Source organism: Rhinolophus sinicus, chromosome 13 (assembly GCF_057876585.1).
Source record: "Rhinolophus sinicus isolate RSI-liver-muscle chromosome 13, RSI-T2T, whole genome shotgun sequence".
Lineage (NCBI taxonomy): Eukaryota > Metazoa > Chordata > Mammalia > Chiroptera > Rhinolophidae > Rhinolophus > Rhinolophus sinicus.
In genome coordinates this window covers 29,731,265-29,750,247 of record NC_142513.1, presented here as the reverse complement: position 1 = coordinate 29,750,247, position 18,983 = coordinate 29,731,265, and the positions used below count along the sequence as shown (strand labels likewise).

The 18,983-nt window shown below is 37.4% G+C and overlaps 1 protein-coding gene across 2 annotated transcripts in view; it reads right to left on the bottom strand.

Moving 5' to 3' along the window:
* PLCB1 (phospholipase C beta 1) overlaps positions 1–18,983 on the bottom strand; it is a 684,403-nt gene that overhangs the window by 83,568 nt on the left and 581,852 nt on the right. For both annotated transcript variants that reach the window (XM_088789261.1, XM_088789262.1), the window contains exons 26-27: positions 18,008–18,227; positions 14,091–14,271 (exon numbers count right to left, since the gene is read on the bottom strand). In XM_088789261.1, coding sequence (XP_088645387.1) covers positions 14,091–14,271; positions 18,008–18,227 — 401 coding nt within the window. The remainder of the gene's footprint in view (positions 1–14,090; positions 14,272–18,007; positions 18,228–18,983) is intronic.

The following is an 18,983-nucleotide window of genomic DNA, read 5'->3' as shown; positions in this document are numbered from 1 at the left end:
CTTTCTAGATCTTGCTGTTCAAAGTGTGGTCCATGGACCAGCCACATCAGCATTGCCAGGGATCCCATTAGAAATGCAAATTCTCAGGCCCTATCCCAGGTCAACTTGAAATCAAAATCTACATTTTAACAAGATTCCCAGGAGACATTTACGCATGTTATAGTTTGAGAAGGGCTGTCTAGATTATTGCAGAAGATGGAGACGCTTTAGAAGAAGCTCTCTGCTATGGACTGAATGTCTGTGTCCCCCACTGCCCCCAACTCATATAGTGAAATCCCATCCCCAGTGTAATAGTATTAGGAGGTGGGGCCTTTCAGAGGTGATTAGGTCATAAAGGTGGAACCCTCATAAATGGGATTAGTGCCCTTATAAAAGGAACCCCAGATAGCATCTAGCCGCTTCAGCCATGTGAAGATGCGGTGAGAAGACAGCCATCTATGAACCAGGAAGTGGCCTTCCATACACCTCAAATTTGCAGGTGTCTTAATCTTTCAGCTTTCAAAACTGTGAGAAATAATCGTCTGTTGTTTAAGCCACTCGGTCTATGGTAATTTGTCATAGCAGCCTGAACTGACTAAGACACCCTCTTAATTTCCCTGTTCTCTGCCTCAAAAGATCTTTGGGACTTTCTCTGCATTCTCTCCATTACTTCAAACCCAGCTTCCTCACTTGTGACACAAGGATAATATTTCTCCCTTGGGGCGGTTGTGAAAGCTGAGAGGGAAAACACACAGGCAAGTCTTAATAGACCACATTGAAAGTTCTTAACTTGGTTTCCTTACCCTTCCTTCCAAGAGAAAGGTTCTTGCCTTTGTTTTCCATCCTGTTTTCTCCCACCTGTGGCAGGAACTAATCCACCATTTCATTTTGTGCTCTCAAACTTTCTTCTGCACTGGACACATTCCCTTTGCACAAAAACACATTCTTTCTTTTCCTTATCCTCCCAGAACCCTGAACTTTTGTTCCATCTTTGACCTTCCTTTAATTTCTATCCCTAAAATGGAAGACTAACTGCTGCTTCCAAAGATGCAATGTTCCACCCCTGTATCCTTGAAGCCTACCATCTCACTTCTGGAATTCACCTGATTTTGCTTTAAGATCACAGAAACTTTCTCATTAATAAACTTATTGGTCATTTCTCAGTACGTAACTTTTATTACTCCAAATATTTTTTAAAAATTTCTTAGTTCACAGTACGCTTAGAATTTGAGTAATTTTTTTCACGGCAACCTTAGGCTAAAAGAAATAAAGGAACAGTTTCATTTATTTATTAAATAATTAGGTCCAAACAACTTAACAGTAGTACTTTGCACAGTGTCCAACAGATGTTGCTCTGTTTCCTTCAAAAATGTAAAATATCCCACCGTTCCCCTGAGAGTTCAACATGGTGCCTCAGGGTGCCTTTGTCCACAGTTTGGGAATCTTAACTTTCTCTTCTTGACAGCATGCCAGTTGTCAACCACTCTATACAGAACTCTTTCCTTAATTTATAGTATCTCCAGCAATTACATTCTTTGAGTCTTTTAGAGGTTTCAATTCATTTCAGCATCATCAACTGCCTTTGAACAACTCTAGGTGAGGATGGTTACAAGCAAGTTTAGGATTGTCTTTCACAGAAGACAAGTCAATGTATTTTCCCACCAAATATCATCATTCACTTCCAAATTGACATTATCTTTTATTTCTCTCCTGGGTTCTTTCCCCAACTAATGAGTCATGGAGATTTTTAAATTTCTTCTGTCACCATGTATCTTACGGTTTTGTGTTAACAGCACTCTGGTGTAGATTTTCATTAGGTCCAGTATGGATAAGTATTCCCTTCCTGCCTTCAGTCTCTCCTGAGTCTTTCTACTCCATCCCAAATATTCTTCCTTTTTGTATGTACTCAATCTTTAACTGGCTCTCTATCAGCAAATATGTTATGCTCCAGCTCTAAATTTTCTTTCCTGATTATCATTCAACATACCCAATAGACTAGGCAGTATTTTGCTCTCAGAATTGTCCAGGCACACCCCTGCTTCTATACTTTCTGTCATGTTACTTTTCTACTTTGATGATATTTCCATCTGAATGGGAGACAGTGCAAATATAAAACATTTCCATGATTGCAGAAAGTTCCATTGGCTTGTGCTACTGTAACCCCTTCTGATGAAAGGGTATCAGCCAAGATTTCCCCTTGTCCATGACCCTCTCCCTTCCAAACCAGCCTTTGATGATTGTCCCCTTTGATGACCCAGATAACACTAGACCTTGGCACCTTAATTGGCTTTTTCTATAAGATATCACTTATACTTGTCAATAATTACCTTTGTGTGTACATACTTTGTTATTGCTTCCAAAAAGGATGCCACTACTGCAATCTCTTAATAATTTTTTGGAACCCCAGGGTCTACATGCAGTAGATTCAAAAAATGTGAATGAAATCTTTTCAATTTTAAAACCACACTGCCCCTGACCTTGGTGATAGCTATGGAGCATCGTGTCCAAGTTGTGGGCTGTCTTATTGGAAATACTTTCAAAACTATATAATTTTGGGACTTAAGAAGCTAAGTTTTCTTCCCTTGGGAAAAAAATGCCTTATTGTGAAATCCAGGCATATTTTGTTAAATGTGGTTTTTGCCTGCAACTAATAAAAATACTGTTTCCTTAGAATCCCGAAGAATATGTGTTCAAAAAGGACAACATCTTTGTGTTTAATAGGACACATATGTACATGTCCTTTAGTTGTGCTCAGCTCCCCTTGGTCTCTTCTACTCTCTCGTACTACAGACCCCTCTCTATAACATTCTACCTTTCCAGATATTTTCGAAAGACCATCACTTTTACTGTAACTCTGCCCTTACAACATTTACTGTTTTCATTTAAACATTCTCTACTTAAAGTCCAGGGAAGACAATGATTAATGACGTTGTTAATAATATGCCCTTATTGTCAGACTCACATTAAATTGACAATGGGATTGTATATATGAATCAATAATTGATCTCTTTCCTACCCTAAAAAAAGAGAGAATTGTGTTCATCTATGGTTTTCTCTACCCAGCACTACTTCTCCAGGAAGAACATTCTCTGCTTTCTGAGAAATCACTGTGTGTCCAATGTGGTTCCCATGGGAGTTGCTGTGTTATTTACTCCCATCTTTTGGCCAAGGTAATTGGTCCAGGGGAGGCATTGATCCAAGTTGGACCAGTCATACCCTGACTTTGGCCATAGGTAATTGGTTTAAGGTAGCAAGCTTGGCAATCATATGACCCTAACAAGGCTTTCCCCAAGATTTTTCCAACGTGTCACTGAAGAAAGAAATATAACTTACAAGGGGTCAGTGCCTACATTTTCTGATAAGCAGAAGCCTATCTGCTGCTTTGCAGAAGAATAACACTAATGTGGAGAGAGAGAGAGAAACTGACTGAAAAGAAGAGAGGGAAGAACAGAGAGCAAGAGAGAAGGAGAAGAAGGAGGAGAATGAGGAGAAGGGAAGAAAGGGAAAGGGAAACAGAGAAAGAAATAGGGGAGAGAGAGAGAGAGAGAGAGAGAGAGAGAGAGAGAGAGAGAGAGAGAGAGAGAGAGTTGTAGAGTTGTTTCTGGCTCCATCTCTCTCTATGTTTTCCTTCTTGGAGTCAATTCTTTTTTAGGTGATCCTCCATGTGTATTTTTGTAGTATATACTCTTCTTGTCTAAGTTAGTCTAACATGAGTTTTTGTCGCTTGCAACCAAGAGAATCCTGACCAAAAAATAAAATAAATAAAAATTAAAAATTTTACTGTTTAACCTCCAAATAGGAACCTCTGAGTTCTGTGCTTGAAATGTGAAAATAGGACCCGGAAGAGGAATTTTCTACACAATAATAGAAATGCTTTTTAACTAACATAAGAGTACACTCACTTTTGGTCTATTTATTAAAAGATAGACTGTGCTCAAAGACCCTATCTATCAATCATGTATTAGCCACCAAATTCACTGAAGATAGAAAAGAAGAAAAGATGAGTTTAGAATTTCTAGGAAATAAACCATGAGCTTATGTGGTAAACTGAAATGCAGTAAACAACATTTAATTTTAAGTTTTAGTATGATTTTTTTTCTGGTCCGAGGGTAGACACATTTTAATAATTTTGCTTATTTGTTTACCACTCATGACTACTCTCGTAGATAAATGTTCCAAACCTTTTAAGGAGTGAAAAAGAAAAGCCCCCGGGGAATATAATTTCATGTTTGTTCTCAAATACATGCTCAATTTCACTTGATTTAGTCATTTGCGGGAGAGAATGATTTCCATGGAAGAGAATAATTTCTAGACTCTAGCTGAACATGGATAAAAAAAAAAAAATATGTGGACAGAATTTGGTATCGTTGGAGTCTGTTCTAAGAAGGATTATTTCGGAAAATGGGCAAAAATTCAAGTATAGAATGTTCACACTTCAGACACACACATCTTCCTTCCACTACAGCTAATATCTAGAGAAGACATCTCTTTCTTGTTTGCTAGTCAAACTGCCCACTCTTGAGTTTTCACTGTAAATTATTTTTCTTCTCCAAAGAATTAATTTATGATGCTTCTAAACCAAGTAATGATCTGTAGACTAAGCACATTACTGACAGTTTATAAACAAGGTGGAGGTTTATACTGGGGTGTATCCTGGCCATTTGAATTGAGAAGTATTCATTCACCAACCAATATTTACTGAGCACCTATGCAGTAGTAGATACTGAGTTAGTGTGGATGGTCCAGCTGTGGTGAGCTGACAGACAGGCCCTGTGCACGTGGAGCTGACATTATGCACTAACTCCCTTCTCTTTTTAGCAGGAGGAGAAATGCTTAGATCAAAAGGGCAACCATTTTGATTGTTCCCTGAGATATTCTCTTATAAAATTATGTTTTTTAAATTTCCATAGCTAAATAAAATGTATAGCTTCCTCTTTGAAACTAAATATTTAGAGGGTCCTTGGAATTTTCCTTTTTTGTTGTTCTTGCTGGGCAAAGAAATAAATGAAAGTCAAAATCTGACTAAGACTCCTAGTCAAGGTCAATACATCGGCCCAGTGAATGTACAACATTTAAAATTTCCACTTTTAAATTATGCTGAGGTAAATGTCACCTTTGTAGCTTTCTGGAAAATGTAAATGGATCAGTGTAACACACACCCTTGATTTGGATATTTTTGGGTACTCTTTCGTGAACCTATCAACTGGAAATATCTTCAAGCTAAAAAAAAATTCAAGAAATTTGATAAAAGCGTTCTCATTGTTCTCTCTAGTTTATCAGCCTAGATGATACTTGGAGCTTTGCTGTCTCATCTCTGGGCCTTGTTTCCTCACTAGTAAAATATAACATCTAAATTATCTATAAAGTTTCTTTGATAAATTGTAAAATTATATTATTCTATGGTTATAAGTGTTTTTAGAATTCAGTGATGGTTTAAACTACTGTGAAATAATAAAAAAGTAAGGGTTTATGGCTATGAAATATTTATTTTAATGATAAAAATGACTTTCATGATAAAGGAAGTTTCACTTACTATATATATACATACATATACATATATACATATATATGTATATATGTATATATATGTATATACTTTTTTTGTTGTTGTTCAAACTCTACACGGATGTGAAGTTCAATAAAACAATCCAGGGGAACTTAACACAGTGCCTAGAACATAGTCATCATTCTTTAACAAAGGACAATTTGCACAGGATTTAGGGTAAGGAGACATGACTTCATTTTTAGTTATATAACTTTAGCTAGAGTAGTTCACCTCTTGAGTGTTTGTATTCTAATTTCTAAAATAAAAAGTCTGTACAAGAATTCTTGTTAAGTTTCCCTTAACATGCTGGTTTCAATTAAATTATAGAATACAGAGGTGATTCAACTCTCAGACCTTTTAAAATAATAAGTAGGGATTTCAGTTTAAAGCAACATACTTTTCAGCTTTGGTTTTTCTTTTGTATATGTGCAAAATATAAATTTTAATATATTTTAATGTGCTAATTGGTGACTGTTTAGGTAAGATTAAAGGTGAAAAAAAAAGAGCAGTGAACAGAACCATCCCCAAAGACAAAGTAAATAATAGTTATGACTTGTGTCAACTTAAAGATGCTTAGGGAACACAAAATATTCTGCTGAAAGGAAAGTTCCAAAATAGAATCCGTAAGTCTGATAATTTAGTTTGTGCCCTCTGGAATTACAGGACTTATTGCATTCCATCCTGAATATATATATATATATATAATTCTCCACTGCTCTCTGTATCCATGCTCTTTGAAACATGACTTGCAGCTCCCCTCATCAAAAAATAGAGTCTATTTCCTTATATCTTGAATCTGGTCAAGTCATTTTACTTGGTTTGGTCACAGAAGGAGGAAAAAACAAGATCTCTTAAGAGAGCTTGTCCCCTTCCACTTCCTGTCAATTGGATGGCTTTCCAACTTCCATATGAACCAGCCCAGGCTAGCCACCTGGATGATGAGAGATGTAGATCAGTCATCTGTGTTGACTCAGCTGACCTCCAGAAGCCGACCCCGTAGGTGACTGACAGCTGAACCAAAGACACATGAATGAGCCCAGCCAAGACTGTAAGAATCATCCAGTTAAAATCAAGCTCAAATTGCCACACACAGAATCATGAGCTAACTAAATGGTTGTTGTTTTAAGCCAGTAAGTTTTAGGATGTTTGTTATGCAACAAAGCCAACATAAGGAAGGGCTGACTTCACAAACTGTGCTCTAACCCCTGAGGGCAGGGACCACATTTAGGCGTGGTCTACATGGAATCCCACCCCCAGGATGAGAACTGCAGTAAATCTTCACTAACTTTGGGTGAGTGAATGATTATGTTAGCTTACTTTATACTCTCTAACTGGTCCAACATCTTAAAATAATAAATGAAGAGATATAGTATGAATTCTATGGATCCAAATAATAGCACACAATCCAACAGAAAAATAGGCAACGGATGTGAATATGCAGTTTGTGGAAAAAAGGAATACAAATAGCCAGTACACACATGAAAATATGCTTATTTTTGCAGCTAATTAAAGCAATAGAATTTAAGATCAATACCACTTCTAACCACACACACACACACACACACACACACACACACGGAGAATAACATTGACTCCATTAGGGCTACCTAAGGATGATTAGGAAAACCGACAAGAACATATTTCGACAATTATTATATTCTTTATTTCTCTACTAAATTCTTTTATTTGTCATGTCTTGGATGGTGAAGAATGTAAAGCCGGTTTTCCTTTTTTATTTTGTCAAGCTAAATCATTTATTTATCAGGAAAAAAAGACAGACTATTGGAGGAAGACAGAGAACAGTACCACAAGGACAGTAGAGATACTTCCTGACACTACAATTACTGCTGGCACATGCTTCAGCCGGGTGACCATAAAAGGGAGAAAATCCAAGGTTGACTCCTATACAGGCAGCAACAGCCAATGGCGCTGACAAGAACCATCAAAAAGAAGAATGATGAGCTCCCTCAGACTGTAGCAGGTTGTCAAAAATTGCAATGCACATTTATATTTAAACTCAAGATCTCCTAGCCAATTCATATATTGTAAAAAAGAAGGCTTACAGTAAAAAACAATGTTTCGTGTACAATATCCATTATTCCTTCTTACAGTTCAATGAAATAAGGACTTTTTTTTTTTTTTTTTTTTTTGTGACGATAATTCTTATCTCCACTGGACAAATGAGAAAACTGAAGTTCAGAGTGGTCACATAACTAGCTATTCAGTGGAGAAGCACAGGCCAGAAATGATGACATTTCACAGGAGACCCACACTCATCACCACTCATATCATGATGGGCCATCTCTTCACAGCTGATCAGTATTCATCCAGAGCTTTCACGATGAAACACTGGGATTGGCAGAGACTTGGGGAACTCGGGAAGATGGGTACTAACGTTGGTTATGAGACATTAAAATCAATGTGAAGGAAGGCAGAAATGAAGGAGATTAGAACATGTGGGAGACTTAAAACATGAGAAAGAGGAGTAAAGGTAGGAAGCCAAGCAAAGCTAAACAAAACAAGCCTCTGCAAAGGATAAAGAGTGTGGCACCTGTGAGAGAAAATGAGGAAATCTTTTCTTGGAGCCAGTAAGAAGGAGGAAAAAGAAACAAGACAAAATGGAGGGCAAAACATAGATGCAACTGAGGAGCGACCCGATGGACATCACCACAAAATCCCTTCTCTCTAGGCTGAGGGTATTTAGCCTTGAATGTCTTGCAAGGGCTAATTACTGAGAATGATCAAGAACCCTCAGTGGGGCTCCTCTAAGAATTTCCTTCACTTACTAAAGTCATTTTAAAAGTATAACCTAACCTTAATGATATTGGCAAAACTCAGGATCCACCTATGGCAGTTAATGAAAACAGGTAAACAAGTTAGACCTGATTCTCCAACCCTGAAGGTCTTCCCGGAATAGGGGTCCTTAGCTGGAGTCCAGAGATTCTCATGATATCTATGGAGAGATGTCAGGGGGTGCTAGAACTTGAATGGGGTCAGGGAACTTACATCTTTATTTTTACTCACCTCTACCTGAAAGAAACCATTTTCTTCTATTGTGAATATAGGTGGGAATTCCATAGGACCTGTGCCTTTGACACCATTAGATACCCATCCAGCTTAATAATCAAGCTGTCAATAGTGGAGAGCACGATGTATTTCCCATTTCAACTAGAAGGAATTTTAAGCTTATTCAAAACTACATTTTGAACAATGATAAAGATCCATAGGTTTTAAAAGAGTTCTTCTTCAATTTGAACATGTAACAAGTGACCTGAAACTCCTATTAGAATGCAAAAAGTGATTTAGCATGTCAGGGTGGGTCCTGAGACTCTGCATGTTTAATAAGCTCCCATGTGATTGGGGGCCACACTTGGAGCAACCAGGCTGCAGAGCTATTTGGCTGTAGAGCTTTAAGGATGAAGATTCTTTTTGGACAGGTACGCAAAAATCTTTGAAGCTACAGAGTCTATGTTACTTGGTGTGCATTTATACCTTCCATAATAATATAAATAATTACATCAAAAATATTCTCTTGGTGTTTATCAGTTTATCCATTTAGGCAAATTGTTCTCACAACTGTGTTTTCATATCAATTTATTGATATCTTTATTATTTCATGTATCACATGGTAATATAACTGTTTATAATACATGCTCCCTGAGTGTGTGGTGATGATATCTTCTTCATCTTTATCTCCAGTGTCTATCAACATTTTGCAAATATTAATTTTTAATAAACATTTAGCAGGGAGTTTGTCAATACAATGGCTTCTCTCTAGAACCTTGAACTGTGGGTGCTTGCATTTGAAATGTACTATCCTTAACCAAAACACATTTGTATTTAATTCCCAAAGCAATTTTGGGAGATGAAATACCTTTTGTTTAATTTTCTTCATCACCCAAATACTCCTTTTTTACTTGGGGCCTACTTTATTTTTAATTACATTTCCATTTGTCTAATTTAGCCTAAAAGTCCTATTCATAAATCAGAACTCCAACCATAGATAGAACTGACTTTTCTGAATGCCTTTCAGTCAAAATAATTCCTAACAGAACAATTTCTGGTTATTACAAATATAGTTGATGGAAAGTTCTGATATATATGTTAGTTAAAGGCATGTAGAGTAAATTGTGGATGTTCCCAGATAGCCATAAAATAAACTTTGTTTGGTTCTAAATCCAAGGCATTTGGGCATTTGCCTTCTTAACAAAGGCCCACACATGTGTATTCAAAGGCATTGCGGCTTTATCTGAAACCAAAATCCTCAACTTAAAGGCCACTGAAATACGCACTTTAAATGAGTAAATTTCCTGGTACGTGAAATAAAGCAGGTATGATGAAAGAACCCCAAAAATTCCATCAAAAAGCTATTAGAACTGATAAATGAATTCAGTAAAGTAGCAGGATGCAACATCAATATTTAGAAATTGGTTGCATTTTAATACACCAACAATGAATTATCAGAAAGAGGAATTTAAAAAAAAAAATCCCATTTACAATTGCATCAAAATAAAATACCTAGGAATAAATTTTACCAAGGAGGTAAAAGACCTGTACTTGGAAAATTATAGATGACTGAAGAGAGAAATTGAAGAAGCTACAAATAAATGGAAGCACATACCATGCTCATGAATAGGAATAATTAATATACAAGTAGTTAAAATGTCCATACTACCCAAAACAATCTATAGAGTCAATGCAAATACCAGTGACATTTTTCAAAAAACTAGACAAATAATCTTAAAATGTATATGGAACCAGAAAAGACCCTAAAGAGTTAAAGCAACCTTGAGGAATTACAAAGTTTGAGGCATCACGCTACCTAATATTAAACTATACTACAAGGCCATAGTACTCAAAACAGCATGGTTTTGGCATAAAAACAGACACATAGATCAATGGAACAGAATAGAAAGCCTAGAAATAAACCCATGCCTATATGGTTATCTATTCTATGACAAAGGAGGCAAGAATATACAATGGGGTAAACAGTCTATTCAATAAATGGTGCTGGGAAAACTGGACAGATACATGCATAAAAGGAGAAAGAAAAGAAAAATTGGACCACCTTCTTACTCCACATACAAGAATAAACTCAAAATAGATTAAAGACTTAAATGTAAGACCTGAAACCACAAAACTTCTAGAAGAAAACACAGGCAGTAAATTCTCCAACATATATATATATCCTTGGGCAAGGGAAAGATGAACAAATGGGACTATATCAAACTAAAAGTTTTTTGCACAGCAAAGAAAAAGATATTCATACTACTGAATGGGAGAAGATGTTTGCCAATGATATATCTGATAAGGGGTTAATATCCAAAATTTATAAAGAACTCATACAATTCAACACACACACACACACACACACACACACACACACACACACACACACAAATCCAATTAACAAATGGATAGAGGACCAGAATAGACATTTCTCCAAAGAGGACATACAGAATAGACATGACAAAATACTCAACATCATTAATCACCAGAGAAATGCAAATTAAATCCACAATGAGATACCACTTCACTTCTGTCAGAATGACTATCATCAATAAATCAAAAAACAAGTGTTGGAGAGGATGTGAAGAAAAGAAAACCCTTGTGCACTGTGGAATGCTAATTGGTGCAGCCACTATGGAAAACAGTTTGTAGGTGCCTCAAAAATTGTAAAATAGAACTACCTATGAGTCAGCAATTCCACTCCTGGGTATTTATCCAAAGAAATCCAAAACACAAATTTGAAAAGATATATGCACCCCTATGTTCACTGTAGTGCTATTTATAATAGCCAAAATATGGAAACAACTGAAATGCCCATTAATAGTTGATTGGATAAAGAAATTGTGGTACATATATACAATGGAATATTACTCAGCCATTAAAAAAATGAAATCTTACCATTTGCAACAACATGGATGGACCTAGAGGACATTATGCTAAGTGAAATAAGTCAGACAGAGAGAGACAGATACCATATAATCTCACTTACCGTGCTTCCCCAAAAATGAGACCTAGCTGGACCATCAGCTCTAATGTGTCTCTTGGAGCAAAAATTAATATAAGACCCGGTCTTATTTTATTATAAACTGGGTATAACATAACATAACATAACATAACATAACATAACATAACATAACATAACATAACATAACATAACATAACATAATACAATAATACCGGATCTTATATAATATAATACCAGGTCTTATATTAATTTTTGCTCCAAAAGATGCATTAGAGCTGATGGTCCGGCTAGGTCTTATTTTCGGGGAAACACAGTATATGTGGAATCTAAAGAACAAAATAACCAATAACAACAACAACAACATAAAACAAACAAACAAACAAAAAACCAGAAACAGACTCATAGATACAGAGAACAAATTGATGATTACTCGATGGAAGGGCGTTTGGAGGGCAGCGTGAAAAAGATGAAGAGAATAAGAAGTACAAGTTGGTAGTTACAAAATAGTCACAGGGATGTAAAATACAGCATAGGGAACACAGTCAATAATATTGCAATAACTAAGTATAGTGCCAGATAGGTACTAGATTTATTGGGGGAATTACTTCATAAGTTATATAAATGTCTAACTACTATGATGTACACCTGAAGCTAATATAAAATAATATTGAATGTCAATTATAATTGAAAAAAGAATAAAATGAAATAAAAAGAAAAGAGAGAGGCACAGTATCCCAGTCATCACAATGAAGGAACTGGCTATGTGTTTTGAGTAGACGTGAGGTCATTATAATAACCTTGGCTTGAACTCTGAATTACTGGAGGTATCTGCACAATGGTTATAAAGCAGACGCTCTCGAGTCAGAGGACCAAGGTTCAAATCACAACTGCACGACCTTCTAGTTGTGGAACCTTGGGAAAGTCACCTTCTTGGTAAAATTGTTAATCTGTCAAATGGGCTGACAATAGTAACAAACTTCAGTGGTTATAATAGGGGTTAAATTGAGCAATTCCTGTAAATGGCTTAGCACGGTGTATGGCCACATTGTGGATGCTCGGTGGATGGTGCTATTTTAATTTTTACATTACTATTATTTTCTGGAATACTAGGGATGGGGAATACTGGAAAAAGTCAGATGGCAGTGGTTGTAGCTGGGTCCCAAGGCCATTATCTCCCATTAAAATTCACTTTCACTTCCTCAGTTCTGTCAAGTTAATCCCTTCCTTAAACCAAACTGAATGCTGCCTGAGTGTTCTTTCACTGCTTTGATCTTATTCCACAAACAAGGTGGCCCATCAAAATTGTACGGAACCTATTGAAGATAAATCTTGGAGTCTCAACGTAGGGATGGGGCAGTGGGTCTCAACATGTGGTTCTGGGACCACAAATATCAGTATCACCAGCCTTACAAGAGGCTTGTTGAATTGGAAATTCAGGGTGGGACCCAACCATCTGTTTTAACCAACCCTCCAAGTGATTCTGATGAATGCTGTAGTTGACAATATTGACCGAGTGGAATCTGATTTTTGATAAGCTCCTGATATGATTTGGACCTGCTTATTTGCATATTGTCACTCAGGAACCAGTACTAGAACAACACATTGCACTGACTTGCTTAATACATAGTCATGGCTAAACCGTCCACTGGTTTCCAACCTACAAGCAGAAACAGAATTTTCTCACATAGATAATTCTTCAGCAAAAAAATAGACAAGTCATACAAACACCTCTCAGAACCCATTTTTTCTGCGGGCACTACTTTAATTTCTATTAAGCTTACTCATTTGTTTTATTTTTGGCACAAGCTTGTTTTCAAGGCCATTTATTGTTTCATTTAATTTATCTGTCACCAAATACTTGTCACATCCCTTCTATGTGTCAAGGCATCAACGACAATGGAAAGAATGTCACAATTCACGAGAAAACATTTTGGAGGACAAAATTGATCATTAACAGAGACGATGGCATTTCCTTTCATAGAGAGCCTCAGCGATTGGGTGGGCAACACTCCTAATTGTAGGAGACTAGACTGTATAATTTATTTAGTTCTTGAAAAGCCCAGTGGTACAAAAAAAGTGAACATTTATTTGCAGCATGTCCTTAATTTTCTTAAAGATAAGTGTTTTCTAATTCCTTGTGAGATTTCAAGCGCCCCCCAAAATTATTATAACTCAAAAATATGTTAGTGAAAATAAAAACAATAAACCATAGCTTCATTAGGGGACAGAGAAGAGCTTGGTAAAGATGCTAGAATAGTGGGGCTTATAAAATATCACAGTGGTAGATATCATGCAATTTCCAGTTCTAAGAAATGATGATTCTGTAGCTTTTGAAAACCCAAGTACCAGGTTTTGATTGTGCTTGTAAGTTTAGTACATGTTAAATCATATGTCAAAATGTGGATTTAAAAAATGCATCTTACCTCTCTCTATAACCTAGCATTAAAATAAGATTATTGGATAAGGAAGTGAAAGGAAGGTGCCAGCCAGACCTGATGCTGTCTCCTTTTAAGTTATCCAAGGGCATTAAATGTTTTCTATATAAAAGAGGGTTCCAGCTGTACAAACATAAATCGTATTTCTCAGGCTTACCAGTTTTATATGTTCACGCTTCTGGTATTTTTCACTGTAATACTGCTCTTGTCGAAGATTAAGCAGCTGCTGTTGTTGCTTGTCCTTCAAATCTATTAACTTTTGGGTCATTTCAGCATCCAGGGCAGCAAGATCTTGCTCAATCGTTGATGAACCATGGTCAGGGCTGCTGGGTTCCGATCTGCAGAGACACAGAGCTTAACTCACAAAACATGCAGGTCATAGCAGGATGTGGGGGAAGGTGGTTCACCAGAGTTCCTCCTGGAGAGAGCGTTGCGTTTGGAAATAAGTATTTCGAAAACCACTTAAGGTACCAGTTGATACCCCAGGACAAGCTTAGCAGTAGAGGATCCCAAAACCCCAAAAGTGGAAGAAATTTGTGTTGCTCCAGAAAGAGGTTGATGCAGAAAAAAAAGCCAGATGGCTGGGGGCCCTGGCAGTGGTGGTGGAGAGATGGATAATCCCTTTTGGAGAAAGCAGTGTCTATTAAGGATTTTTAAGTCTTGTCTTTGTCTAATGTAATTCCCATCTGCATTTCTCCTGTAACAACTTCAGCAGTACTCTTCAGCAGTTGACTAGATTCTGTCAGAGGAGTGAAACAGGTGCTGCATTTTGCATCTGGGTGAAGTGGATTGAAAACAAGAGTTTGTGCAGACACAATGTGCCGGCAACCCTCCCAGCGGCCATGTTCTGTTTCTTGACATCTTTTAATAGCAAGAATATGTTATTAAAATAAGTTGTTTAGGTGTGCTGTACCAACTTCATTGATCTCTCTATCCAAAATGGCACTTTCCCCAACATGCTTAGGTTACAAGAGAAAGAAAGACGTATTAGCTCATTCTAAAATATTTACTGAAGCTTCTCTGTGCTCGGTGACTTTCTTTGAGTTATTCGTAGTCAGAGAGTTATACAGATATTTAGAAATGTAGGACCGATGTTGAAATAAATCAAAGCAATTCTCACTAACTTATTATTGTGTTAAAATATATGGTGTGGCTCCTTCAAATGTTGTGCTCTTATTTCTTATAGGACACAATAGAAAAAAGACAGTGTTGGGATCGGGGTACAAAAGCAGATCAGCTCTTTTTGTTTACACGGAAACTTCTGCAGAAAGAAAACTAAACCACCTAAGATATCCAGCACATCAGATTGTGCCCCTATGTTTCTAACTTGCAGTCAAGTGGAACAGGTAGAAGAAATTTCTTAGACTTCAGCTGGCACAAATTCCTTTTGCTTTCTCTTTGAATTAGGCCAGTATCAGTGGTGCCACGTGGACAGGCAGTTGGTTGAAGCTGGTGTTCGGATCCTGTTTTGTCAAATAAGGAATGCAGAATTCCATTAAAAGTTTCCATTTGCATTTTTTATGTTTAATAACAAATGAGAATGAGAACTCTGTCAGGCTCATGGGTCCTGATACACGAGAATCACATGGCAACACTGAGATGGCCCTCCATCCTGGCATGAATGCAAGTTTATTTATCAGCATCACAATAGAGGAGCATTGGTGAGATGAGTGCCATCCTGGTATGAATGTGAAATACATTTATCATCTTTTGTAGCAGGAAGTGAGTGTGGCCGGAACAATCAGCCACAACCACCACAACCACTCTCGTTGTTGACCACCCAGCATGAGCCAGCCACTCTCTGCCTTACTTTAGGCTTCCACAACAACCCGACAGTAGGTATGGCCATCTCCAGTTAACACTTGAGTAAACTGGGGATCACTGAGACAATCTACCTAAGGATGCAGTATGGGGGATGGGAGGTGTGGGGGGGAGGCCAGCAGTGAAGCTTACCTGAGGGCAGACATGTAGGGCAAGGTAAAGTCTGTGCTCTTAAGTACAACCCAGAATCATTGCATGCCAGTGTGGGGACAGAAACTATCCTTGAATGATCTGCTCTTCACAAGATGTGGAAAGCTCAGTTGAGATGATGGATGTTTGAATAAGAAACTAATGAACATTTTGTCCATTTATTACTCTGAGGTGTTTTCAGGATTTTAAGGTATGTCAAGGGGGAATGGGAGATGGATAGACATAATCAGACCCCAGTGGCTTTGCCTCTTGAAGGAAAGTTTCTCCTGAAATGTCTTGATACTAGAAGCTTAGATATTTTTGTTTGTTTGTTGAGGGAAAGTATAACAAAATAACCAAGGGAGCAATGTTTCTGTATCTTCTGTAAAACCAGAGTTGAAAATATCCCCTGTTGCCTAATGTTGCCTGTATAAGATTCATGAGATGAATTCTTTCATAATTTAATACTGGGAAAATGTCTCTCTTGGAAAAGCAAGCAAGTTTCCTTTAGTCAGATAATAATTATCTAACCCATATTTCCTTTTCTCAGAAGCTAAGAGCTAAAATCAATGTCCAAGGACAGAAATTACATTAAATGGTTGGTGCTGTCCAGTAGAAATATAATGCGAGTCTGTGTATTTGATCTTTTTCTACATATGTGTGGCTTAAAATTTTTAGTAGTGTCCTTAGAAAGTGAAAAATAAATGAGCGAAATTATTTTTAACAATATATTTTATATAACCCAATACACCCAAAATATTATCATTTCAACATGTAATTAAAATATAATCAATGTAAGTCCATATAAAATATGAGCTATTTTATACATTTTTTTAATGAAGTCTTTGAAATTGGGTATGTATTTTATACGTAGAGCACATTTAAATTTTTATGAGACACTTTCCAAGGGCTCAGTACCCACATGTGGCTCTCTTGTTGGACAGCAGGTCTAAATAACTGGCAGCCACTCAGTCTATGTGTATGTATGTGTATGTGTTGTATTTCTTTTTCTATTTTCGCAGGATTTTTACATGCCTTCTAAAATAAGTTACTTCAGTACTCTATTGGAAGTTTGCATGATATGACTTATAAGTAAATAAATATGTGAACAAACAGACAACTACATACATATTACTAAAATAGAAATTTAGGAGATGTTTCAGGCCAAGCTTTACTGGAACTGTTTGTGTAACTGCGGGTAAACGTTAACACCTATAGCTTTCAGCTTCTTCCTTGAAGAAGTGACAAAATTTCACCTAGATGCCTTCTAAGGCTGTACCAGCTCTGAAAAATGACACTTTAGTTGATTTTTAAAATCCAAGTACTGGCTTTTGAATATGCTTTTTAGTTAAGCACATGTTATATCATGTGTCACAATATGGATCTAAAAAATGTATCTTACCTGTCTCTATCAACTGGCATCGAGATAAGATTATTCATTAAAGAATTGAAAGGAATATAGTACAGCCTGCCTGACTCTGAGCTCACTGATAGGTAGCTCACATGCTGACATAGTTTTCTGCATTTCCGTGTCAGCTACTTGAGGGTGACAATTGTGTAGTTCATGTTAACTTCTGTGTCCCACGGGCATAGAGTCGGCACTCAGTAAATATTGGTTGAATGAATGTGTGAAAGAGGATTCTTCCCTTCAAGTCTGGGTATAAGGAGCTGTGGGGACCCCTAAGTCCAAACACAAGGGTTACCTGGAACAGGGCTATGTGGTTTTTAGATGAGGCAGCAAAGGACAGTTGAATTTTCTCTTTTCTGTAAGACAAGTTGCCTCTTCAACAAGGTCCTAGGTATGTGAAACAGTTCAAGTCCAAGTTGGCAGCTGTAATATGGGAAGTCAGCCAACTGGTATTGGGCTCGTAGGCTAGAACTCATATCTATTCTGAGACAGGACTTCCTGCATATCTATTCTGAGAATTTGGTCAAATAAAGAAATTCAGTCCACAGGCAAAACTGAACTGAGGTGACACAAGAGCTGTAGAGAATGGAAGGAGTTGGGTGGCTTTCCTTCTTGTAGTGGTATGGGTCCAAAATACAGTACAAAACATCAAAAATCCACGTAAATAACTCTTCCTTCATGTCATAAAACAAACAACCATTACACATTCAACTTACTTTTTCTTACTATCCTTTTTGGCTGTCTTTTCCAAAGCTGCCCTCCTTCTCAAGTAGTCATTCTGAATTTCATTATATTTTGTAGTGTGTTCTTTGATAAGGTCAGTGGTTTTCTTGTGGTGTCTCTTAATCAGGTCTTTCATTTCTTTGTAGTGCTTCTTTTGAAGTTTCACAAACGATTTCTGTTGCTTTAGCTCTTCGATAGTCTGGGCTTCCACTTCTGCAAAAATGAGTATAAGAGCTAACAGACATGGAAGACCGAAAGCACAGATGCAAAGCATCACTTGCTAACTTTGTGACCATGTTACCAAATTTTTCAAAGACCCAGTTTCTTCACTCACAACTTTATAAAAAGTTTGAATTCCCTAGAAACAGAGCCCAAGAGAGGGATTTAGGTGCATGTCATTTATTGGCTGGGGGGAGGGGATTCTCAGGGGGTGGGGAATGAGGGCAGCAGACAGGGAAGGGGAAGTAGCTAAGCAAGGATGTGGTCTTAGCGGGAGTCTGGCTTCTGCCTGATCCCACAGGGAGCTCTGGAGTGTGAATTGTACCAGAGTCAGCCTCACCTTGAGACAAAAAGGTCAGCATATTCCGTATTTGGGAGAGGGGGGAGGCATAGCCTACTGGAGGAGGGGTTTCCTTTTGGTGGAGAGCAATTTTCCAGAGCGGAAGCTATGAGCTGTTAGCAGCCAACACTCACCACAACAGGTATATGGGTGCCCCAGATGGTAAAGGGGATCTAGATGCGGCACCAATAGCATTGATCATAATACTTCCCCACATTTTAGGGTTGTTATAATGATGAAATAAAAGAATCCCTGCAAAGTATTTAACACAGTTTCTGGCCATGTACCTGTAGATGCTTAACAAATGATTGTACAGGTTCTACAGCACCAACTCTAAGGGGCACTATTCACAGTATAGACATCATAGGTTTGTGTAATTATCTAAGTGTTCCAGCATAAAGCAGTAAAGT